The 23,983-nt window shown below is 41.1% G+C and overlaps 3 protein-coding genes across 7 annotated transcripts; 1 reads left to right on the top strand and 2 right to left on the bottom strand.

Moving 5' to 3' along the window:
* Positions 1 to 149: 149 nt before the first annotated feature.
* Positions 150 to 9,338, bottom strand: LOC131101444 (prelamin-A/C-like). Of its 4 annotated transcripts, none has more exons than XM_058046610.2 (14): positions 9,304 to 9,338; positions 7,589 to 7,677; positions 7,142 to 7,497; positions 5,810 to 5,966; positions 4,392 to 4,517; positions 3,982 to 4,152; positions 3,677 to 3,802; positions 2,854 to 3,074; positions 2,517 to 2,781; positions 976 to 1,083; positions 771 to 890; positions 650 to 706; positions 376 to 576; positions 150 to 310 (listed from the first exon to the last, which is right to left on the bottom strand). In XM_058046610.2, exons 3-14 carry the CDS (start codon positions 7,480 to 7,482, stop codon positions 278 to 280), a joined length of 1,926 nt encoding a protein of 641 aa, XP_057902593.1. In that variant the 5' UTR covers positions 7,483 to 7,497; positions 7,589 to 7,677; positions 9,304 to 9,338; the 3' UTR covers positions 150 to 277. The 4 variants fall into 4 exon arrangements, with proteins under 4 accessions (XP_057902593.1, XP_057902592.1, XP_078648088.1 ...); XM_058046609.2 differs by lacking the exon at positions 9,304 to 9,338 and adding an exon at positions 8,920 to 9,229; XM_078791962.1 differs by lacking the exon at positions 9,304 to 9,338 and adding an exon at positions 8,920 to 9,229 and having other exon boundaries at positions 376 to 573.
* Positions 8,722 to 22,068, top strand: LOC131101442 (sodium/hydrogen exchanger 3-like). Its single transcript, XM_058046605.2, has 16 exons — positions 8,722 to 9,127; positions 10,357 to 10,653; positions 13,676 to 13,839; positions 16,179 to 16,257; positions 16,331 to 16,508; positions 16,582 to 16,802; positions 16,879 to 17,078; positions 17,191 to 17,280; positions 17,358 to 17,428; positions 17,508 to 17,637; positions 17,704 to 17,837; positions 19,077 to 19,200; positions 19,302 to 19,475; positions 20,380 to 20,416; positions 20,490 to 20,570; positions 21,217 to 22,068. The coding sequence occupies exons 1-16, from the start codon at positions 8,896 to 8,898 to the stop codon at positions 21,471 to 21,473; spliced, it is 2,469 nt and encodes an 822-aa protein (XP_057902588.2). The 5' UTR covers positions 8,722 to 8,895; the 3' UTR covers positions 21,474 to 22,068.
* Positions 21,270 to 23,576, bottom strand: olah (oleoyl-ACP hydrolase). Of its 2 annotated transcripts, none has more exons than XM_058046615.2 (7): positions 23,482 to 23,576; positions 23,234 to 23,364; positions 22,746 to 22,884; positions 22,563 to 22,662; positions 22,297 to 22,466; positions 22,149 to 22,231; positions 21,270 to 22,013 (listed from the first exon to the last, which is right to left on the bottom strand). In XM_058046615.2, the coding sequence occupies exons 2-7, from the start codon at positions 23,361 to 23,363 to the stop codon at positions 21,871 to 21,873; spliced, it is 765 nt and encodes a 254-aa protein (XP_057902598.2). In that variant the 5' UTR covers position 23,364; positions 23,482 to 23,576; the 3' UTR covers positions 21,270 to 21,870. The 2 variants fall into 2 exon arrangements, with proteins under 2 accessions (XP_057902598.2, XP_078648093.1); XM_078791967.1 differs by having other exon boundaries at positions 21,881 to 22,013; positions 22,097 to 22,231; positions 23,482 to 23,559.
* Positions 23,577 to 23,983: the final 407 nt, after the last annotated feature.

The raw sequence follows: 23,983 nt of genomic DNA, 5'->3' as shown, positions 1-23,983 counted from the left end.
CTGAAGAAAATAATTAAGACGTACTTTTCTCATCATTATCCCTTTGTATCTTATAATTTTGACGTGTTATCTCAAAATTATAATTTACCATTAGTATGTATTTTTTTCTTTCAGTGGTGGAGGCGGGGTTCGTGTAAAAGAAACAAAGATTGCCTACAGTATGTACATTATAAAAAGATGTTATACAGATGCTGCAGGTTATAAGTAAGGATTATATCCAAGTGTCAATCATATATGAACTTGTATTAGAAATGAACAATGTTGGTCCTCCGGGAGCTCACATGATTGGACACTTCTCCGTTCTTCCACTCTGGAAAAAAAAAAAAGTTACTTTCATAGCATGTTTCAATTTACTGACTTATTTTGCTCATTCACCTTGCGAGGCGTGCTAGTGCTGAACACGTAGGAATGGGGCAGCAAACCCTCTGAGATGCCACCACTGCGGAAGGAGCGGGAGGCTGAAGACACGGTGGAGCAGTTGTTGGACTTGTCGGAGGGGAGGCCGCAGGAGCCGCAGAGTACTGTACGACTACGCAGATTGTACTCGCTGTCCCCACAGGTGCTGTGAGCAACCTGCTGTGGAAAAAACATTTACACTCATCTTTGAAAAGAGCCACTGGAAGTCAGTCGGAGATGAATATAATGTTACCATGTCGTCGTCATCTTCTTCAAAGTGTGTGCGAGTGACCTTCCTCATTGCCATTTCCTGCAAGTAAAGTAGCTTACAAGACATTCCGTACAATGTTTGTTTATATGGGTCTATAAACTACCTCTCCGTTAGCGCTGATCAAGGTGGTCTGGAACTGGTCTCCGGTGCCCCAGTTGGATTGTGTCTTCCACACCAGGTCTGAAGGAGGGTTGTGGTTTCCACCAGCACCAGCCGCCCAGATCTGGCAGCCCAGATAAAGTCATAAAGGAGACATCCCAAACTGTATTGTTGTACTGATTTTGGAAGACTCTTTTGGTGACTCTTACAGTGACTCTTTGGCCGGCCTTCAAGATGAACTTTGCGGGAAACTTGAATGTGATTGCAGCATCGGATCCCACCTGCCGTTTTACCTGCCAGTTCCCCAGATTTTGATCCTATGGGAGAAAGAAAGGAATTGGATAAACTTCAGCTTTGTGTCTTGCTAGTTGTGGGTGTGAAAACTGTGTGAGGAATGTTACGAGAGGGGATGTTTAAGCGTAGTAATATGCATGACAATGAGGATGCAATGCCTATGAGGTTCACAATAATAATGGATGGAGATGAGGATATAGATGAGGTTTGGTTGACAATGTAATGATTAGAGTGAGATGAGCAGATGAGGAGGAAATAAGGGGGCTGAGATCATGTGAGGATGAGATGATGGCCATGAAGATGAGGTCAGTTAGTACTTGGAAATCCGATCATAATATGCGTGAGATGAGCATGAGTGCATGATATGAGGAAGAAGATGAGGTTGAAATGGAATGACACAGAGGCTGGGCTCATGTGAGGATGAGATGAGGATAACAATGAAATAGGGATGAATTGTGATATGAAGATGAGATGGAGATGAAACAACATGAGCATCACACATACAATGAAAACAGGATGAAAAGGAGGATGAGATCATGACATGAACATGAGATGAGATGAGCATGACTGCACATGAGGATGAAATAAGATGACAAGAAGGCTGGGCTCATGTGAAGATGAGATGAGGATAACAATGAGATAGGGATGAATGATGACATGAGGATGAGATGGAGATGAAACAACATGAGCATCACACATACAATGAAAACAGGATGAAAAGGAGGATGAGATCATGACATGAACATGAGATGAGATGAGCATGACTGCACATGAGGATTAAATAAGATGACATGGAGGCTGAGATCATGTGAGGATAAGATGGGGATAACAATGAGATGACATGAGAATAAAAATGACGTGAAGATGATACATGATGATCATGACATACAAATAAGAGTGAGATGGAAATTAAATTGGGATGATTATGTGGATGAGCTGTGGATGAGACTGTATTAAGAGATGACATGAGGATGATATTGTCGATGAGCATGAGATGGAGATGAGATAAGAATCATTCGTCTTATAAGCAAAATGAAAAATGGAGACTAAGGCATCAAATAAGATAGAAAGAATAAAAAAGCGTAATAAAATATAAACGGCTGCACGGTGGAAAGTGGTTAGCGCACAGACCTCACAGCTAAGAGACCCCAGTTCAATTCCACCCTCGGTCATCTCTGTGTGGAGTTTGCATGTTCTCGCGGTGCATGCGTGGGTTTTCTCCGGGTACTCCGGTTTCCTCCCACATTCTAAAAACATGCTAGGTTAATTGGTGACTCCAAATTGTCCATAGGTATGAATGTGAGTGTGAATGGTTGTTTGACTATATGTGCCCTGTGATTGGCTGGTGACCAGTTCAGGGTGTACACTGCCTCTCGCCCGAAGACAGCTGGGATAGGCTCCAGCACCCCCGCGACCCTCGTGAGGAAAAGCGGTAGAAAATGAATGAAATTCAAACCTCATCTGCTTTATTGCTGAGTCGGACATATTTCCCTTCTTGGTCCACTTCATCCACAGTGACGCGTCCACTGGCAGAGGCCTGCTGGGTAATTCGGGTGCGAGCCACGGCGCCGCCAGCAAAGCTGGAGGCCTCGCTGTCTGTGTCGTTGGGGCGCCGTCTCTTAGCGGGAGAGCCGCAGTGGACAGATCGAGAATGAGCCGATGCCGTCGAGGAGCGACTACCTGCCGTCCTCGTCGGTGGTGGACTCGGGGAGAGACGCAGCCTGCCGAGATACGTACACATGATGATGCCACAGAGGTGACGGTACCTCCTACGGAGCCGGCGTCACACCAACCTCTGCTCCTCGCCCTCTAGTAGTTTCCTGTAGGCGCAAATCTCCATGTCTAAAGCCAGCTTGACATCCAGAAGCTCCTGATATTCATCCAGCTGCTGCTGCATCCGCTGCCTCATCTCGGCCATCTCTCGGTCTTTCTCTCCCAGAAGGCGCCGCATGGTGTCCCGCTCTCGGGACAGGGCTTCCTCCAGGTCTCTCACCTTTGCCTCACGAGCTGCTAGCTAGATTTAAAGGACATATAACACACATATGTCAGATGAGGATTTAAGATGATGTGTAGTACGACTACAGCACAATCAAGCCAGGGAATTTTACACAAACCTGGGACATACCACAAACAATGTGTGTGTGTGTGTGTGTGTGTGTAAGTTAAAGAGGACATGCTCTTTTGTAAAGATTTTCTGATGACAAAATGGGAGATAAACAACAACCAAGCACAAAACATAACTTTTTTTTTCAAATGACATTTCCAAACACCCACAAGGCATGCTGGGTAGTCCAGCTCCAACAACAATGTCAACTATAAACAATATGTTGTGTATTGCGTGCTTTTTTTTTTACATTTTGATACTTATTGTATGCCTAAATGGTGCGCTTGATACGTTACTTTGTGCATCATGTGTGTTGACAAGTTGTGTTGTTTGGATCACTTTTTTCCGCTAGCTATTTTGGCGACTCAAGTGTGCCACCAGTCACGTCGCCGGGCTACAGTTTTAATGTTAAATGTTTAAAAAATATTACAGAAGATAGAATTGGTTATGGGGTGGTCTCGTGTAGTAAAGGATGTTGGTTTGCTTTTTCTAGTAGATCATTTGCATGTCACCTGTTTCTGCAGCTGGCTGAGTTGGGACGAAGTGGACTCCAGGCGGATGCGCGTCTGCTGGAGCTCCTCATGCGTTGCGCCTACAAGATGGCTGCTCCTGTCTGCCGACTGACGTGCACTTTCCAGCTGGATGACAAAGCCAAACACATAGCACAGTGCTTCTCCATTATTTTTGGTCATCCCTACATTAATATGTACTGTACAGACTAAACAGAAACTGCATTAAAATGAAAGCCCCCCCCTCACATAGCAGAAGATACCCGTATACTACATGTACAGTACACCCTGCAGGGCTCAATATCTACCTTTGAATTGTAAGTCTTCTCCAGCTCATCCTTATAGAGTTTAACTTGTAGCTCATGCTGGCTCCGCATCTCCATCAAGGCCTCCGCCAGTTTGCTTTCAAAGTCTTGCTGGTGGCCGTTGTCCAACTCCACCATACGAGACTCATGGCGTCGCTTCGTTTCACGCAGCTCCTGTGTGTCACATTAGAAATACAGTACTCACAAAAATAGTTGAAATGTCAAAATGAACCTTGTTCCAAGGAGTTGTGTCATGTATGATTGGATCAATAAATGTCCTGGTTGACATTTTAAAGATTTTAGGTTCATCCCGAAATATCCCCCAAAAGCTAACTTAGTGACTATAGTGCACTTTTTTGGTTAGTATTTGGTTTTCATATTGAAAAATAGTAGCGACAGTAGGAGAGTCCTACCTCGGAATGGAGGTTCTTTTGGAAGTCCAGCTCCTCTTTGAGGGTCTGGATGCGGTTCTCGCCATCCACCCTCCTCAGCATCTCATCCTGCAGCTGCTTTCTGGCTTCACCCAGGCTGGTGTCAAGCTAAAAGCAAAGACAGCGCGAAAAAGTGAAAAAATGTGAATTTGGTGCTAATATGAATTGACTATTTTCGCCTTCCCGCCTTCATTATTGGTGTTGCTTATTCAAAATTTTCCCAGATATATTTTGACTCAAATTTGTTTTTCATATTTTACCTATATTCTACGAAAATTATTTATTTTTTTTTATTGTATTATTTTTTTCCCTCAAAATATTTTACTTTATTTAAGATTTATTATTAAACTTTTTTTCTTGTTAGAACCCAACTTTTTTCTGTCAATATTTTGACTTTATTCACATACACTTACATTTTCCAAATGTTCAAAATAGTTGAACTTTTTTCTCAGAATATTATGACTTTATTCCCAGAATATTATGACATTATTATACACATTGACATATTTTGATATATTTTCCTTCATATTTTACCTCTATTCTACTGAAATTACATTATTTTTCCACCAAATGTTACTTTATTTTACTAAAATCTTTGTCATAATAATTTCTTTGTCAATATATTGACTTTATTCACGTCCAATTTTTTTTAAATTATCAAACCATTTCATATTTTCTTCTCGTAATATTACGACTTTATTTTTGTTTCTAATTTAACCTCTATTCTACTGAACTGACAATATTTTTCCTCAAAATATTAGACTTTATTCTAGTAAAATTGTGTTTTTTTTCTTCCTGTAACCCAACATTTTTCTGACAATATTTTGACTTTATTCCTAGAATATTTTGACTCATATTTTTCTTTCATATTTCACCACTGTTCCACTAAAATTACATTATTTTTCCTCATAATATTAGACTTTATTCTCATAAAATTGCAGCTTTTCTATTTGTTACAAGACAACTTTTTGTCTGTCAAAATTTTGACTTTATTCACATACAATTACAGCTATTTTCTCCATTTCTGATGTTTTTTTTTAATTTTCCAACCACTTTCTTCTTTTTCTTTTCATAATATTTTGACTTTTTTTAAATGGTCTGTTTAAAAAATATTTCAACTTTATTCTACTAAATTTATTACATTTTTTTCCTCATTATTGTTGTAAAATTACGACATTTTCTCCTTAGTTTACAACTTTTTTCTCTTTTTCCACTTTTGCTGTTATTGTTTCTTTCAAATGTTCTTGTTAAATGATATTTTTAGAATGTGCTGCAGGCCAATAAAAAAACAGCCATGGGCGCCGCTCACAGTCATCGCAGTCATTGGCAAGAATCTTAATGTGATTTCCTACAAAAGTTGAGTGAAAACTTTTTTCACTCGAGCATGGGTTTAAATCTACCTTGGCAACCTGCGTCTTAAGGTCCCTGTTTTCCGTCTCAAGGCTGCGCTTCTCTCCTAGCGCTGTCGTCAAAGAAGCGTCCTTCGAGTTGAGCAAGGCCTCCAAGTCTTTCAGCCTCTGCAAAGCTGCTGCCAGATCAGATTCTTTTTTTGTGTTCCTGCATACATAAAAGGCCAGTAGGTGGAAACATACAGTATTATGACTCGGAATTATGGAATCGAATCAAGTGCGTAAACTGCGTCATAAATTCCTATATGTGGTCTATGGAGCTATTTTAAGTAAGAATGTGCTGTGAAGGATGGAAAAAAAAAACGGGGATATACTTTAGTGTTTCCACTCGTGGACATGACTTATGAGCTACAATGGTTCCAGTCATCTCCATAGTACCCACAAACCACAGCTTTCGGTGTTTGGCAGAGATGCTGCCATGGTGACAGTCAGGCTTTGCCAAACACACTGCAGCCATCAAGTCGATATTGATGGAAAAGTAAAAAAAAAAAAAGCAGAGACCTCTAAGCACTGCCACGTTGCGTGAGTGTATGATTACTCTGGAAGAAAAAAGGGGAGGAGGAGGAGGGAAGGACTTAGTCATCAGGACATTGATGTACTGTATGACTATGAGATGTTAGAATGGGAGCTGCAATTAGCCATGAGGAGGCAATAGAATGGGGTGTGGTCCCTGCAGCAAGGCTTGTGTCAGCAAAATGTACTATATGAGCATCACTTATTATTAATTACAGTAAGATACATAGCAGTAGTGGCCTAGTGGTTAGCATTTTGGCCTCACTGTCAGAAAACAGGGTTTGAATCCTTCTAAAGCAGGGGTGGGCAAACTGCGGCCCGGGGGCCACATGCGGCCCACCAAGTGTTTGAATCCGGCCCGCCAGTTGCTTTCTAAGTATTTCAACTTTTAACATAAAAACTGGCCACATGACTTGCAAGTGGAATGTCTTATTTAGTTAAAAAAAACAACAAAAAAACTAAACAAAACTGTCAAATGAAATGACATAGTTTGATGTGGTCTGATGTTTAAAGTGCTCCTGAAAAAAGGGATATGAGAACATACAGCTGATAGTATAACACTTTTACACATAAAATTAGACAAATAATTCAAGGAAAATTATAAGCATAAAATAGTGTGTGTGTGTGTGTGTGTTAAATATATGTTCTGGCCCCCCGGGCCATTTTGTTAACTCAATGTGGCCCACGAGTCAAAATATTTGCCCACCCCTGTTCTAAAGGATGATTTTCTTGTTGGTGGTACAACCCAAAAAACGATGTAAATTTGCCTATATGTGGACAAACATTCAAGGGATTTGGGTATTGCCTCACCTTGCCTTGAGCTCCTTGTACTCCTCACGCAGCTTTCCCACCTCCAGCTGCAGACGTGCACGCTCCTTGGCCACAGAATCCAGAGTCTGACGGGCATCAGCCAGCTCGGTTTCATAGGCCGCTTTGAGGCCAGTCAGCTCCCGTGACACTTCCGTCTCGGACTCGGTGATCCGCAGACGCAGTCCGGCGTTCTCGGCCTCCAGAGAACGGACCTTGTCGATGTAGACGGCCAGACGGTCATTGAGGTTGCAGAGGTCCTCCTTCTCCTGGAGACGGGTGATGCGGTTGGGGGACAGAGGAGTGTTGCTTGCACCTCGAGGAGTGTTTTTTGGTGTTGCCATCTTGGAATTAGTCTTCTGCGGTGGAAGTTTATGAGTAAAACATTAAGCACAAAATGATCCAAAAATATCCATCCATATATGAGTATGTATTCCAAAGATAGCTCACCTTTTCTTGGTTGCAGTGATCACGCTGTTCCTTTGTGATCTCCAGCCCGGTTCAGCCTGTTGCCGTGTGTATACTGTACTCTAGTACATCTGCATGCCCATAAGGAAAGAATGAGATGGAAGGAGAGGAGAGAGGTTGGCCTCAAAGTTTGGCAGTCAGTGGAGGTGGTGGTTGTTCCTCTCCCTCTCTCTTTCTCTTTTGGTGTGCGGTCTGAACAAATGAGTCATCCTAAAGTATTCATTTAGACTCCGGCACATGAAACTTTGAGATGTTTATTAGCTTTTGGCCTTTTAATGCACTTCTGAGACTCTCCAAACAGTTTTTTACTGTTAAACAGACATACCTGTCCTGATTTCTTGATTTTTTTTGGCATGTTTATCACACTTGTTTCCAATTGTCAAACAAAATTAAATGCTTGTCAATGAAAGTTTATATTATTAAAGGATATCTATTATGCTGGCTGCACGGTGGAAAAGTGGTTAGCGCGCAGACCTCACAGCTACGAGACTAGGGTTCAATTCCTCGGCCATCTCTGTGTGGAGTTTGTATGTTCTCCTCGTGCATGCGTGGGTTTTCTCCGGGCACTCCGGTTTCCTCCCACATTCCAAAAAACATGCTATGTTAATTGTCCACTCCAAATTGTCCATAGGTATGAATGTGAGTGTGAATGGTTGTTTGACTATATGTGCCCTGTGATTGGCTGGTGACCAGTTCAGGGTGTACACTGCCTCTCGCCCGAAGACAGCTGGGATAGGCTCCAGCACCCCCGCGACCCTCGTGAGGAAAAGCGGTCGAAAATGAATGAATGAATGAATGAAAATCAATTTGCATGAAAAGCTCCTTTTTCTGTGTCTGCGCATAAAACAATTCCACCATTAGGGGGCGACAGATGTCACTATTAATCCACTTGCTTAATTGTATCCGGATTAAAAAAGCAACTATCCTTAATTCATTTATCTTGGCTGATTCTTAGTGTATATTGTGTATGAATAAATATCTGAAATAAACGAATACATTCATTTTAAATAACCATCGACATATTGGAGTTTGTTGTGGCACTTCTGAGTATTGTCACTTTGTGACGTCCGCATACGCGCGTTAAAAATAGCTTTTTTACACATAAAGGGCCGACTGCCAGGTTTCATTCCACGTCAGAATTACACTCCATCGCTTGACCACAGGGGAGGGTTTGAAAGTTACATAGATTCAAAGATGCTAAGCAAAGGAATAGCAAAGTGTCAGGACTTTTAGGTGTCACTATCTGGGATCCAAGACGAAAGAGTGCCTTGTCTCTTGTGTTTTGACTGATGCAATCATGTGGATATACGCACATTTGGATCCTGGCCTCACTCTTCCTCATTTATATGCTGCTTGGTGTCACAATGGGGATTCCAGGGACTGTGCAGTCCACTTACACAGAACGTCAAGTCGATACGCCCACGAAAGAAGGAACACAAATAATGTCCATTAGGTGGGAACATGTGCAAACGCCTTATACGGTTGCAGCATTCGTACTGTTGGCTTTTTTAGCCAAGCTAGGTATGTATACTTTTGGTAATACATTCGTCCCTCGCTCCCTCACTCAATCTCTTTTTTAGTTAATAAATAACTTTTGTTTCTTGGTCGACTATGGACTATTGTAAAAAATACTGAAAAAGGTAGGTAGTATTCTTTCCACTAGGCGTCAGTAATGTTACATGGTTAAATTACATTACCTTTCCACTGTATGTAGTCAACCATGAGAGTTCTCCCATTACGTGTGTAAAGTTTTGACTTCTTCCTTTGTCTTTATTTGTCCTCTTCTCCACTCTGATTATAACCATTTCTGACGGTTAGAATGAGTACAGGACAGGCTAACGATTTAGCTTATTAGCTTGTTATGCTAGCGGCTGGCGTCTGTTTTGTCTCTGCAGGGATTCCGTACCCTAAACATTAGTTGAACCAAATAATAATAAAGGGTACAAATATGACGATAGAAGTGTTATTTCATACATAGAGAGCTCTAATAATGATACAAATTGTATTCATAAACAGGTTTGTAATGCTCTAACTATGAAAATACTGTCCTCTTCTCCACTCTTAACCATTTCTGACGGTTAGAATGAGTACAGGACAGGCTAACGATTGAGCTTATTAGCTTGTTATGCTAGCGGCTGGCGTCTGTTTTGTCCCTGCAGGGATTCCGTACCCTAAACATTAGTTGAACCAAATAATAATAAAGGCTACAAATATGACGATAGAAGTGTTATTTCATACATAGAGAGCTCTAATAATGATACAAATTGTATTCATAAACAGGTTTGTAATGCTCTAACTATGAAAATACTGTCCTCTTCTCCACTCTTAACCATTTCTGACGGTTAGAATGAGTACAGGACAGGCTAACGATGTAGCTTACTAGCTTGTTATGCTAGCGGCGGGCGTCTGTTTTGTCCTTGCAGGGATTCCGTACCCTAAACATTAGTTGAACAAAATAATAATAAAGGGTACAAAGATGACGATAGAAGTGTTATTTCATATATAGAGAGCTCTAATAATGATACAAATTGTATTCATAACAGGGTTTTAATGCTGTAACTATGGAAATACTCCACTGATTTATATTGAATCCTACTTCACGGAAATTCACTTACTGTGGTCGAGTTGCCCGCGATAAAGGAGGGGCGTATGTATACAGATTGTTTAAACTACATGAGCTCAATTGGTCGCTAGGCATAATAAGAATAGTGAAATGTGGCAGTACGAAATTTGAAAATCTTTCTTCGCAGTGATCGAGGTTAACCATCATGTGACCAGCATCATCCCAGAGAGTGCCTTGCTCATTTGCTTTGGTTTCATCTTGGGCAGTATCATCTCGAGTGCAGGCAAGACCTTCAAGCTCACTCCGACCGTTTTCTTCTTCTTCCTTCTGCCTCAAATCGTTCTGGATGCAGGCTACTTTATGCCAAACAGACTGTTCTTCAGCAACATGGGCACCATTCTGGTCTACGCTGTGGTTGGGACCTGCTGGAACGCCGCCAGCTTGGGGTTCACGCTGTGGGTGTGTGACATGGGAGGAGCCATGGGTAAGAGAGGCACTTCAGTGGGTTAGTTATAGTCGGTGTTACTAAAAAAAATGTCCACTCTTCTAACAATTTATTGGCTACAGCAGCGCAGATCATCAAAATTGCTCAAATTCTTTTGTTGCTAGGCAGCATTTGTGACAACTCACAAGCACTAGTTCTTTAATAATGCAGATCAAGACCATGAAATGGCGAATCAGGCATACACGCACTCAGTTATTTAGTCCAAAACAATACTATAAGCCGTAAATTTTGAATATAACAAACAGAAAGTGTTTGCACAATGTTAGGCCTGTCACAATAATCAATAAATCAATTAACCTCACAATAAGTAAAAACAAACTAGTTGGATATCACCGTGGCTGTTAATATTATTTTGTTATTTACATGATAGTCTTTATGTCATAGACATGCTGTTGTTTTATTTCTGTTGCTGTGTTGCGATTGTTGTTGTCTCTCTCTGGATTGTGTTTTTTCTTTTCTATCCCCTCCTGCTCCGGTTCGGGCAATCCACATTTACATAACAATAAACATCAAATAAAGTCAAATCGAGGGAATGGGTGAAATGTATCTTAATTAACATTATTTTGTTACCTACATTATAGTCTTTATGTTATAGACATGCTGTTTATTTCTGTTGCGAATGTTGTTGTCTCTCTCTGGATTGTGTCTTCTTTTCTTTTCTATCTCCTCCTGCTCCGGTTCGGACAATCCACTTTGCATACCAATAAACATCAAATAAAGTCAAATTGAGGGAATGGGTGAAAGGTATCTTAAATGTTTAGCGTTTTTGGTGTTTTAGCGTGTAAGGGCATCGAGCTCAACATATCGTTTTGCCGGTATTGATATATTGACATGTGCATGCAATTTGATGTTGACAGGCTTGCACAGTGTAGTAATATGTCATTTTGCCTTAGAAATGTAGTAACCCTAAAAGATGTGTGACACATTTCATTTATTAGTTGTGATGCTTTATGCAAGTAAATGCTACTGAATCCATACATGTATTGATGCCACGGAATCGATAATCACGAGTGCCCCTGAAGTATACATGTTTGTGCCATACACGCCACACTAATGGTTGGGGGGGGCGAAAAAACAAAAAGACTGATGTTAATGCTAACATTTTTTACACCTTTACCACAAAACTGAGATGCATATATATATATATATATATATATACAGTGAAGAAAATAAGTATTTGAACACCCTGCTATTTTGCTATTTCTCCCACTTAGAAATCATGGAGGGGTCTGAAATTTTCATCGTAGGTGCATGTCCACTGTGAGAGAGATAAACTAAAAAGAAAAATCCAGAAATCACAATGCATGATTTTTTAACAATTTATTTGTGTGATACAGCTGCTAATAAGTATTTGAACACCTGAGAAAATGAATGTTAATATTTGGTACAGTAGCCTTTGTTTGCTATTACAGAGGTCAAACGTTTCCTGTAGTTTTTCACCAGGTTTGCACACACTGCAGGAGGGATCTTGGCCCACTCCTCCACACAGATCTTCTCTAGATCAGTCAGGTTTCTGGGCTGTCGCTGAGAAACACGGAGTTTGAGCTCCCTCCAAAGATTTTCGATTGGGTTCAGGTCTGGAGACTGGCTGGGCCATGCTAGAACCTTGATATGCTTCTTACGGAGCCACTCCTTGGTTTTCCTGGCTGTGTGCTTCGGGTCGTTGTCGTGTTGGAAGACCCAGCCACGACCCATCTTCAATGCTCTGACAGAGGGAAGGAGGTTGTTCCCCAAAATCTCACAATACACGGCCCCAGTCATCCTCTCTTTAATGCAGTGCACTCGTCCTGTCCCATGTGCAGAAAAACACCCCCAAAGCATGATGCTACCACCCCCATGCTTCACAGTAGGGATGGTGTTCTTCGGATTGTACTCTTCATTCTTCTTCCTCCAAACACGCTTATTGGAATTATGACCAAAAAGTTCTATTTTGGTCTCATCTGACCATAAAACTTTCTCCCATGACTCCTCTGTATCATCCAAATGGTCATATGCAAACTTAAGACGGGCCTTGACATGTGCTGGTTTAAGCAGGGGAACCTTTCGTGCCATGCATGATTTCACATCATGACGTCTTAGTGTATTACCTACAGTAACCTTGGAAACGGTGGTCCCAGCTCTTTTCAGGTCATTGACCAAGTCCTGTCGTGTAGTTCTGGGCTGATTCCTCACCTTTCTTAGAATCATTGAGACCCCACGAGGTGATATCTTGCATGGGGCTCCACTCCGATTGAGATTGACCGTCATGTTTAGCTTCTTCCATTTTCTAATGATAGCTCCAACAGTGGACCTTTTTTCACCAAGCTGCTTGGTAATTGCTCCGTAGCCCTTTCCAGCCTTGTGGAGGTGTACAATTTTGTCTCTGGTGTCTTTGGACAGCTCTTTGGTCTTCGCCATGTTACAAGTTAAAGTCTTACTGATTGTATGGGGTGGACAGGTGTCTTTATGCAGCTAACGACCTCAAACAGGTGCATCTGATTCAGGATGATACATGGAGTGCAGGTGGACTTCTAATGGGCAGACTAACAGGTCTTTCAGGGTCAGAATTCTAGATGATACACAGGTGTTCAAATACTTATTTGCAGCTGTATCACACAAATAAATTGTTAAAAAATCATGCATTGTGATTTCTGGATTTTTCTTTTTAGTTTATCTCTCTCACAGTGGACATGCACCTACGATGAAAATTTCAGACCCCTCCATGATTTCTAAGTGGGAGAAATAGCAAAATAGCAGGGTGTTCAAATACTTATTTTCTTCACTGTATATATGCAACTTCTTAGCATATGGTTTACAAAATATCAAAGTGGCCCTTGCATCCTTTCATTTTTCAGCATGTGGCCCTTGGTGGAAAAAGTTGTGACACCCCTGACCTGGAGGAAACACTGGAAAGACATCTGATGTTCCACTGCCCAATGATGCACTCACCACTGGAATAGCGGTTTAACACTTCAACCCTCTGAAATCCCAAATTTTACCGTCTGTCTCCTGTCGTTTGCAGGTAGTGATGTGAACATGGACTTGTTGCAGTATCTTTTGTTTGGGAGCCTGATTTCTGCTGTGGACCCGGTGGCTGTTTTTGCTGTGTTTGAGGAGGTCCACGTCAATGAGGTCCTCTTCATCCTAGTGTTTGGAGAGTCACTGCTCAATGATGGTGTGACAGTGGTTCGTATTACTTTTGTTTTTTGTACAACCACAGTGGTTAAGTGGCTTTAAAGTTGACTTATTATGCTTTTTGTCACTTTTCTGATCTATAAATGTTGTTACACTGTTGTTTTCTCATGTTAATTGATGCAACATATTCGGAAGTTCTCTGGAGGGCTTGGTAATGTGAGCAATCACAGCGAAGTGGGCGTACCTCAAGGAGGGTGAAGTAAATTAAACAGATCATTTGGTTCAAAAGCAGGAAGTCCATGGAAACACTACAAAAAGAGGTGCAGAATCTGGAAGATCTAGAAAGCTTTCTGTGCGGTTTATCATTTGTAGCTGCTCTAATGGAGCCTACAACTCAATACAAACCTTGGAAAATGACCGTAATAGGTCCCCTTTAAGGTAGAGTGACCATATTTTGATGACCAAAAACCAGGACATAGTACTACTAATTAATTATCATTTCAATGTTTTTATGTTTGAAAGGAAGAATGTTTGTTGCTAGAACTTGGGAATTTGATCAGCTGTCTTGCATGACTTGGCCAATTTTACGAGACCTCATCTTGGGAAGCATCAGGGCATTAAGTCCATGCCTATGTCTTGCTTTTTCTTTGGCTTTTTGCCAACACTGATTTACAAGGGATAATGGATTACGTCACATGCATTCATTTTCTATCGCTTATCCTCACGAGGGTCGCGGGGGTGCTGGAGCTTATCCCAGCTGTCTTCGGGCGAGAGGCGGGGTACACCCTGGACTGGTGGCCAGCCAATCACAGGGCACATATAGACAAACAACCATTCACACTCACATTCATACCTATGGACAATTTGGAGTCGCCAATTAACCTAGCATGTTTTTGGAATGTGGGAGGAAACCGGAGTACCCGGAGAAAACCCATGCATGCACGGGGAGAACATGCAAACTCCACACAGAGATGGCCGAGGCTGGAATTGAACCCGGGTCTTGTAGCTGTGAGGCAGCCTCCGTCACATGCAGCGTTACCATATTGCTTACAATTTAATGGCCCAATTAAAATCAATGAAAACCAAGACATTTTCATCACTATCTTAAAAAAAAACAACATGACATGTTCCTGGGAAAACAGGACATTTGGTCAGCCTGCTTTAAGGCATCAACAATGTTGTGATGTGGACTTGTTTATATTAGGAATGCTAATGAGCAGTAAAAAAATAATCCTGTAAAAGGCATAGGAAGCTGTAATAACCAGAAGGTTGCCAGTTCCATGCCCCGCTCCCTCCATCCATCCCAGTGTCATTGCTCTTATGTCCCTGTCAAAACTGTTCATCCACTCTGGTTATCATTATATATGGGGAAATATATGTACTTATAGGTTATAGGCACACGGGGGCCATGATACTGGGCCTGATACCAGACAAACCATGTGATGATCTTATTATCACATACTATTTAATCATGAGCTTATTATCACATACTATTTAATCAAAAGACCATTTTGTTTCCAGAAAATGTTCAGTTTATTACATGCATTATATCTAAACAGTGTAAACACAATAATTGCAAAAATATTTCAACAATAATATTTTATCAACAGTCTTATCTTATCAATGTCTGACAATTAAAGTTCCATTAATCAAGTTTGGGTTTTTTGGTGACTGGAGAAGCACTAGGCACTAAGCACTCGTGTGCTGTTCTCTGATTGGTTGTTTCACGGGCACGATACCAGAGCAGCGTGCTCTGATTGGACAGCTACGGGGGCTGATACTGGACATGGTTAAACTCTATATTTTATCAGTATCACTGCCCTGGGCTTTGACGCAGTATCATTTCGGCCTTTTCCCGTATCATTCATGGGCGGTTTCGAGGGTACAGGGCCAATTAATACTGTAGTATGTGATAATTATAGGTTATCACATGGTTTGTCTGGTATCAGTCCCGGTATCATGCCCCCAAGTGTCAGTATCAGCTACGGGGCTGATACTGGACATGGTTAAACTCTATATTTTATCAGTATCACTGCCCTGGGCTTTGACACAGTATCATTTCGGCCTTTTCCCGTATCATTCATGGCCGGTTTCGAGGGTACAGGGCCAATTAATACTGTAGTATGTGATAATTATAGGTTATCACATGGTTTGTCTGGTATCAGTCCCGGTATCATGCCCCCAAGTGTCAGTATCAGCTACGGGGCTGATACTGGACATGGTTAAACTCTATATTTTATCAGTATCACTGCCCTGGGCTTTGACACAGTATCATTTCGGCCTTTTCCCGTGTCATTCATGGGCGGTTTCGAGGGTACAGGGTACAATTAATACTGTAGTATGTGATAATTCATAATATCAAACTTGCAGTGTCTTTTCTCTTCTCTCAGTTGCTCTTCCGTATGTTTGATGCATTTGCTTCCATGGGAGTTCCCAACATTGAAGTTGGTGATATAGTCAACGAAATAGGTAAAAAGTGTCTTTTTGTGTGGATTCACTTCCTATATGTTCATACATTTGTGTATCATAACATTCCTTGCAGTTGCCTTCTTTGTGGTGGCACTCGGTGGCTCCCTCCTGGGCATTGTGTTTGGTTTGCTGCTCTCGCTTCTGACCAGATTCACCAAAAATATCCAGATCATCGAACCAGGCTTCATCTTTGTGGTGGGGTACCTCTCCTACCTCACGGCTGAGTTGCTGTCCTTCTCTGCTATCCTTTCGTGAGTTGTCATTCTCAAACACTTGTGAAGAACCACTGAGCCCTTTTTTTAAGTTTTTGTTTTTGTACAACAGAACCGTGTTTTGTGGCGTATCCTGCAAGAAGTACATCAATGCCAACATGGATGAGAAGTCAGTAACCACTGTCAGATATGCCATGAAGGTGCTCGCTAATGGATCGGAAACCATCACGTTTGTTTTCCTCGGCATCTCGGCCTTTGATAAAACCATATGGAAGTGGAACACGGGCTTTGTCATCCTCACACTCGTTTCCATCTTTGTGTATCGCTTCATAGGTGAGATGTTAGCAGGTTAGATTGCAAGAGTGGAAATTGTCTCATGTGTTTTTCTTGTGTTTTATATGCGACACAGGTATTTTTTTTTTAACCTGGATCATGAACAAGTTCCGATTGATTCACCTTGAGGTCATCGATCAGATCATTATGAGCTACGGTGGCCTGCGAGGGGCGGTTGCCTACGGTTTGGTGATGATGCTGGATGACAAGATAAATGAGAAGAATCTAATGGTCTCCACTACTCTGATTGTTGTGTATGTTACTGTTATTGTTCAGGTAATTTACACCTCACACTGCAGCAACTATTTTATGATCTCTTTTGTGTGTCAACACTGTCGTGGAATGTGCCAGAATGTGCCATTTTTTTTTAAACTTGTACTTCCTGCAGGGACTAACACTAAAACCTCTTGTCACTTGGCTGAAAGTAAAGAGGGCTTCAGTGGCTGAGCCCACTCTTATAGAAACAGTGCAGAATAAGGTAATGTTTTAGAACTATTTTGGCTTTTATTCACATTTATATTTATGTTATATTACTTCCCCAATTTGTTCTTCTAGGTCTTTGATCACATGCTTGTCGCCATTGAAGATATAGCTGGACAATTCGGTCCCAACTACATGATGGACAAGTAGCTGAATGCTTTTTTTTTCCAGAACTAAATTGTGCAAGGGTTTGAGATTGAGCAACAATCTAGATTTGATGTGCAGGTGGAATCATTTTGAAGAGAACTGGGTGTCGGCCATCTTGATGAAACCGTCTGCTAGGAAGAATCGCGATTACGTCTTCAAAGTTTTCCATCAACTCAACCTGAAGGATGCTATAAGCTATGTAGCTGAGGTGGGTGTTGTTTTTGTTTGATCACAACATAAAAAGCCTATAAAAATACCTTTCCTTTTGATGCAGGGTGAACGAAACGGCTCTTTGGCGCTTATCCGGAATCAATCCGGATTTATTGAAATGGAGAACAAATTAGTTGAAAAGCCCTCAGAGGGGATGTCTGATATGGTACGCAAACGCAGTGGACCTCGCCCGATACAGTGAGTCAAACTTTTACGGGCATCCATCTAATGCAGGGGTCTCAAACTTAGATATCATGAAATTTTTCAAAAGACGACACCTTCAGTACCGACCATTTTACACGATTTTGACTGATCTTTCAAAGCACAGACTGAAACTGTTCTACGGCTATATAAACTTGGAACGTACCAAAAGAAAAAATCTGTTTTTTCGTAATTAGCACTAGACCACAGGTAAGTTTCAGGAAAATATCAGCTCCTGACTAAAATGAGTAGCACAACTTCCAACTGCCCATCACATTTATATTTGATATCACATATCGCAAGTTAGACAGCAGGTGAGTCACTTGACTGAACCGTGATTTGGACTGAATACCCGATACTTATAGGTTATCACATGGTTTGTCTGGTATCAGGCCAGGTATCAAGCCCCCAACTGATACTGGCCGCGGGGGCATGATACTGGGCCTGATACCAGACAAACCATGTGATGATCTTATTATCACATACTATTTAATCATTAGCTTATTATCACGTACTATTTAATCAAAAGACCATTTTGTTTCCAGAAAATGTTCAGTTTATTACATGTATTATATCTAAACAGTGTAAACACAATAATTGCAAAAATATTTCAACAATAATATTTTATCAACAGTCTTATCTTATCAATGTCTGACAATTAAAGTTCCATTAATCAAGTTTGGGTTTTTTGGTGACTGGAGAAGCACTAGGCACTAAGCACTTGTGCGCTGTTCTCTGATTGGTTGTTTCACGGGCACGATACCAGAGCAGCGCGCTCTGAGTGGACAGCTACGGGGGCTGATACTGGACATGGTTAAACTCTATATTTTATCAGTATCACTGCCCTGGGCTTTGACACAGTATCATTTCGGCTTTTTCCCATATCATTCATGGGCGGTTTCTAGAGTACAGGGTACAATTAATACTGTAGTATGTGATAATAAGATCATCACATGGCTTGTCTGGTATCAGGCCCAGTATCATGCCCCCAAGTGTCAGTATCATACTGGCTGATACTGACACTTGGGGGCATGATATCATACTGGCTGATACTGACACTTGGGGGCATGATACTGGGCCTGATACCAGACAAACCATGTGATAACCTATAAATAGAGACTATCTCCACCACTCCCAGTTGAGTTGAGACCCGTGGTCTTTAATGAGATCCACATTGTGGTGGTCCAGAACGACACTTCATCATACTGAGAACTGTGTCGTAACATTTTATCACAGGAGGAAACAACCCAAGCCGTTTGTGAGTTTGGAAATGCATGATATGGACAAGAATGGTGAAAAACAAGCAGAGGACATCAGTCACCATCTCCTGCAGAAGCACTTATACAAGGGCAGAAAACAGGTAGCTTGTTCTCCTCCATGCATATTAAAAGCAAACTAATACACAGAAGATACTGATGATCTTGAGTATTTCCTCTCTTCTGTATATTTTCTGCATACCAGCACCGGCACAGGTACAGCCGGAGCTATATCGAGGTCAACAAGGACAAACACGAGGTGCATGAGATCTTCAGGAGGACCATGAAAAGCCGTTGGGAGAATTTCAAGTCCGCTAAGATGGGTACCACTTTGCCAAAGACAAGTAGCAAGCTCCAGAAGAAAGACACGCAAACCAAGGTCAAGCTGTATATGTTTCCATTAGATCACCGAATACTAGAAATGCAGTATTTTCAGTATTTTATTCATATACATTAATTCATTCATTTTGTAACGCTTATCCTCACAAGGGTCGCGGGGGTGCTGGAGCCTATCCCAGCGGTCTTCGGGCAAGAGGCGGGGTACACCCTGGACTGGTCGTCAGCCAATCACAGGGCACATATAGACAAACAACCATTCACACTCACATAGCAGAATAACTCATTCATTCATTCATTTTCTACGGCTTTTTCCTCACGAGGGTGCTGGAGCCTATCCCAGCTGTCTTCGGCGAGAGGCGGGGTACACCCTGGACTGGTGGCCAGCCAATCACAGGGCGCATATAGACAAACAACCATTCACACTCACAAAGCAGAATAACTCATTCATTCATTCAGTCATTTTCTACCGCTTTTTCCTAACGAGGGTCGAGGGGGTGCTGGAGCCTATCCCAGCTGTCTTCGGGCGAGAGGCGGGGTACACCCTGGACTGGTGGCCAGCCAATCACAGGGCGCATATAGACAAACAACCATTCACACTCACATTCATACCTATGGACAATTTAGACCCACGCAGGCACGGGGAGAACATGCAAACTCTACACAGAGATGGTCGAGGGTGGGATTGAACTCGGGTCTCTTAGCTGTGAGGTGTACGCGTTAACCACTTGACCACCGTGCAGCCCTATTCATATACAACAAGTCTAAAAACACAAGTGTGGAAGGCTGTGTCTCAAATAGAACATGTCTGCTTTATTGTCATATGGGGGCACGTAAACAAAAATGATTAGCGCCTAACATGCACAATTACGAGTGAGCCTGAACTTTCCTGTTGGTATTGAATTAATATGCAGACATACTCTTTTAACTATCTCTTCCTCTTACAGATTGCACCTACAAAATTATGCACTTACGAAGAAGAAGGTTTGCCACACTGGTCTACATTCAGAAGCTATACGACTTACGTATGACTTTCATCATGTCTTTTTTTTTCTAGATGCATCGGATGACGACAGCGGCTCCGGGTACGAGGACTCAGATGACTCGGCCAGCATGAAGGTCACCCCTAAAACAGAAGGTAGTATGAATCAGTAACAAGTTGAAAAGGATGCACACAAGCGCTCCACGCCTATATATTAGCGTTTTCCCACATTTAGATACAAAATATTAGGTATATAAATATACTATATAAGTATCGTATTATCCGGACTATAAGTCACACTTTTTTTCATAGGTTGGCTGTTCCTGCAACTTATACTCCAGAGCGACTTATAAATGAAAAAAAAAACTGTTTATTTTACATAAACACTGGACACCTTTTGTGTTCATGTTTATTTTTTGTGTAGCTTAATAACCATTGTGTTAGCATATCTTACACCTATTCCGCCTTTTTTTAATTCTTTTATTAATGTTAGAACGTGCCTTCCAAGAGGACATAATGTCTATTTTGGTCAAGTAGTTTGTAAAATAAATTACCCGCAAAAAATGTGACTTATACTCATGTTTTTTTCTACCTAATTATGCATTTTTGGCCTTGTGCGACTTATACTCCGGAGTGATTTATAATCCAGAAAATACGGTATTTGCAGAATAACTGATCCAGAACCTTTCACACATTTACTTACATTTCCAGCTCTGTGGTTAGCATTTTTTTACTTTTACCAAAAAGCTAAAGAAAAAGTAACAATCCATGCTGCAGGACTTTTATTTTTATTTTGATTTAGCTGAAGATGAAAGGCCAACCTTCAAGCTGGAGTTCGACTCTGCAGAACAAGCACCTCCCCCACAATGGCTGCCAGAGACGGAGCCTGATAGCACCGTGGCGGGCCCCTCACAGAGATCCCGGGAGAGTCAGCCACGGACACGGAACAGAGCGGTGCGACAATCATCACGCAGAAATCAAGACAAAGACAGAGCCAAGGACGAGCAGCCGCCGCCACCACCTCCACCGTCGCCTGCTAACAATGATGGTCACATGTAGATGCCACCTGTCAACGTATTATTAAGTAAGAGACAATATGCCCAGTGGCTACCGTAAGATACAGTGGTGTGTGTATGCCACTTCGGATCATCAAATTTAAATATTAGTCAATGACAACATAATGAAAACGATATGCAGTTTTTAAATTAAACATTTTATTAAGGGCAGATGCTATGTGTTGATTCCTAGTTTGGGTTGCATTAGGAAAAAACATGTAGCGTAATTGTCTAACTTCAGTTTTATGAAAAGCTGATTATGTATAAATTTGCATCTAATTATCAAAACATAAGAGAATGCCATAGTGTGGTCAGGTCAAATAAACAGCATTTTAGCCTGGACAAAATATCTGATCTGTGTGGAGTTTGCATGTTTATGATACACAGTTGTGCCTGTTTCATTACAAATAGTCCATTTCTGACATTTCTAGGTGCCTTGTAATATAGTCTGTTATAATGCTTTCGTTTCCAGGATCCTTTAGGTAAAAATGAGCTCCATCAAGCATTCTGATGGTGAAATCTCCTGTCGTGATGTCTTTCCATGCTGTTGACAAAAACAAAGTACAGTGAGTTGTGTGATTGTGTAATTTAGTTGAAGATTACACAGTTTTTTGCGATTATACCTGCCTGTACTTTGAGTCATTGTTAGCTTCCGCTATTTATCCTCCTAAGGACTAACCTTGCAGATCATGAGGAATATCATCTTTCCCATCCAAACATGTGATTGGGCAGGAGAGGAATGGACTGACAGGCTTGTCGCACCTACAGAAAACAGAAGTTACTAGTATAAATCAATATATATTCATTTCTGACTATTGCAAACCCACTTGTAGTTATCCACAACGTGCAGGTCGGCCTTCAAGGCTGGAATGAAAAGGTTTAACACTTCCGGGTTGGCCAGCAGCTCGGGTGGAGTTCCTCCAATTGAAGTGAGCCACTTTAGAAAATCATCATCGGAAAAGTCACTCCTTTTTGGGGCTTTTATGCGGGCATCAGACTGAAGACAGTGACATAATATCATTATAGTGGATGATGGGCTATTGCTGTATTCCATCCATTCATTCATTCATGCATAAATGACAAAATATCTTACATATGGTGCAGAAGCACCAGACAGGAAGATGTGAGCTGGCTCAATGTTATGGAGTTTCTTCAGCGCATCCGCAACAGCGTAGCTTGTATAAGCGCCAAAACTAAAAATCAGAAAGGTAAACATTATGGAAGACTCTACAAGTGGAAACAAATATTTGACACACTTTTGTTGTTCTTCTCATACCTGTGGCCAAAGAGAGCAAATGGCTTCTCTTTCAACAGTGGCAATAACACATGAAGAACCTCATCCACTATCTGGTGCATGTTCTCAAAGAAAGGTTCTTTGCCCCGACTCTCCCGGCCTGGAAGTTTGACAGCAAGCACTGAAAGGCACAAATTGACAGGTCATTTCAATCAATAGGGGAAAAAAACATCTATTAGATAATTATTTTCAATTTTCAATTATCTTCTGCTTATTTTCACACATGTATGTTTCCAAATATATTGTATGTGTTTAGGTATTGTAAACAAACTCATAGTATAAGCAAGGCTTTGGGGGCAAAACACTACAAAGTTTTAAAGGGTTTTATATGGCTTTAACAATTATCAATTACAGGGAATATTTGTATATTTTCTCAATATTGTTACAATTTCTCACATAAATGCTTCACAAAATAGTGATTGATTAGTGGTTATTTACATTTATGATGTAAAGGTAAAGATAATGACTACCTTCAATGGCGCTATTAAGGATCCTCCCCCAACGGGCATAGTGTATGGAGCCTCCGCCTGCCCAGGGGAAACAGATCAACCTGGCCACAGCATCCGGCTTTTTCTGGAAGCAACTGATCAGCTTTTCCATCCTGAATTTGTGTACAAAATGTGAACAATCAACACTAATTTACGTCTCTGTATAGTTGCCGTATACGGACGTAACTGACTCCATGCACAAAACTAGTTAACAAAATGAAAAGTCGTACCTGTTTCACCATTTTCCTTTGACATTTCCGGGATTTTCTTCTTCTACGATTGGTTTTAATGTTGACTGCTAGAGACATCTACAGGATGCAGGAGAAGAGACACATCAAGAATATAAACATACCGAACTGCATTTTACACCAGTCGTGTCATTGAAAGGAAATAGTCATTCATTAATATGTTACAGAGGTGTTAAATATAAACATAAATGTTATATCATACCATATTCAGAAATACAACGTGTATAGGAAGTGATGTCATTTCAACAGTTGGTATTTCCTGACGGAGTTCCCAAGACGAACTTCATGGGTTAAGTTAACATTGTAAAGAGTAAAAAAAACGGAAACGGCACTATGTATTTTGGAATGAAAGAAACTGTACTTGACTTAACAGCAATATCATTCAAATTGAAAGCCTTTTAGTGGTATTTCCAACCAAACTAAATATTGTAGACAAAATTTTAAAAAGTAAATATGCACATTTTGCACTACATTAGTAGACTTT

The sequence above is a fragment of the Doryrhamphus excisus genome, linkage group LG7 (genome assembly GCF_037039965.1).
Source record: "Doryrhamphus excisus strain RoL-2023G ecotype Guam linkage group LG7, RoL_Dexc_Guam_v1.1, whole genome shotgun sequence".
NCBI classification, from domain to species: Eukaryota; Metazoa; Chordata; class Actinopteri; order Syngnathiformes; family Syngnathidae; genus Doryrhamphus; species Doryrhamphus excisus.
Note: the sequence above shows the minus strand (reverse complement) of the source record. Positions and strands in the feature narration are given on the sequence as shown.

Bases quoted from the DNA above. Each gene is read 5' to 3' on its own strand.
- LOC131101444 (XM_058046610.2), bottom strand. From the start codon at position 7,482: ATGGCAACACCAAAAAACACTCCTCGAGGTGCAAGCAACACTCCTCTG. The intron at 4,518-5,809 runs GTAGATTTAAAC...CTTTGCTTTTAG, and splicing joins TTAAGACGCAGGTTGCCAAG to CTTGACACCAGCCTGGGTGA. The intron at 4,153-4,391 runs GTAGGACTCTCC...TGTGACACACAG, and splicing joins AAAAGAACCTCCATTCCGAG to GAGCTGCGTGAAACGAAGCG.
- LOC131101442 (XM_058046605.2), top strand. From the start codon at position 8,896: ATGCAATCATGTGGATATACGCACATTTGGATCCTGGCCTCACTCTTC. The intron at 17,079-17,190 runs GTAATTTACACC...TACTTCCTGCAG, and splicing joins ATGTTACTGTTATTGTTCAG to GGACTAACACTAAAACCTCT. The intron at 17,429-17,507 runs GTAGCTGAATGC...TTTGATGTGCAG, and splicing joins CCCAACTACATGATGGACAA to GTGGAATCATTTTGAAGAGA.
- olah (XM_058046615.2), bottom strand. From the start codon at position 23,363: ATGGAAAAGCTGATCAGTTGCTTCCAGAAAAAGCCGGATGCTGTGGCC. The intron at 22,663-22,745 runs GTATGAGAAGAA...TCTGATTTTTAG, and splicing joins TTTGCTCTCTTTGGCCACAG to TTTTGGCGCTTATACAAGCT. The intron at 22,232-22,296 runs GTGGGTTTGCAA...TGTTTTCTGTAG, and splicing joins CACGTTGTGGATAACTACAA to GTGCGACAAGCCTGTCAGTC.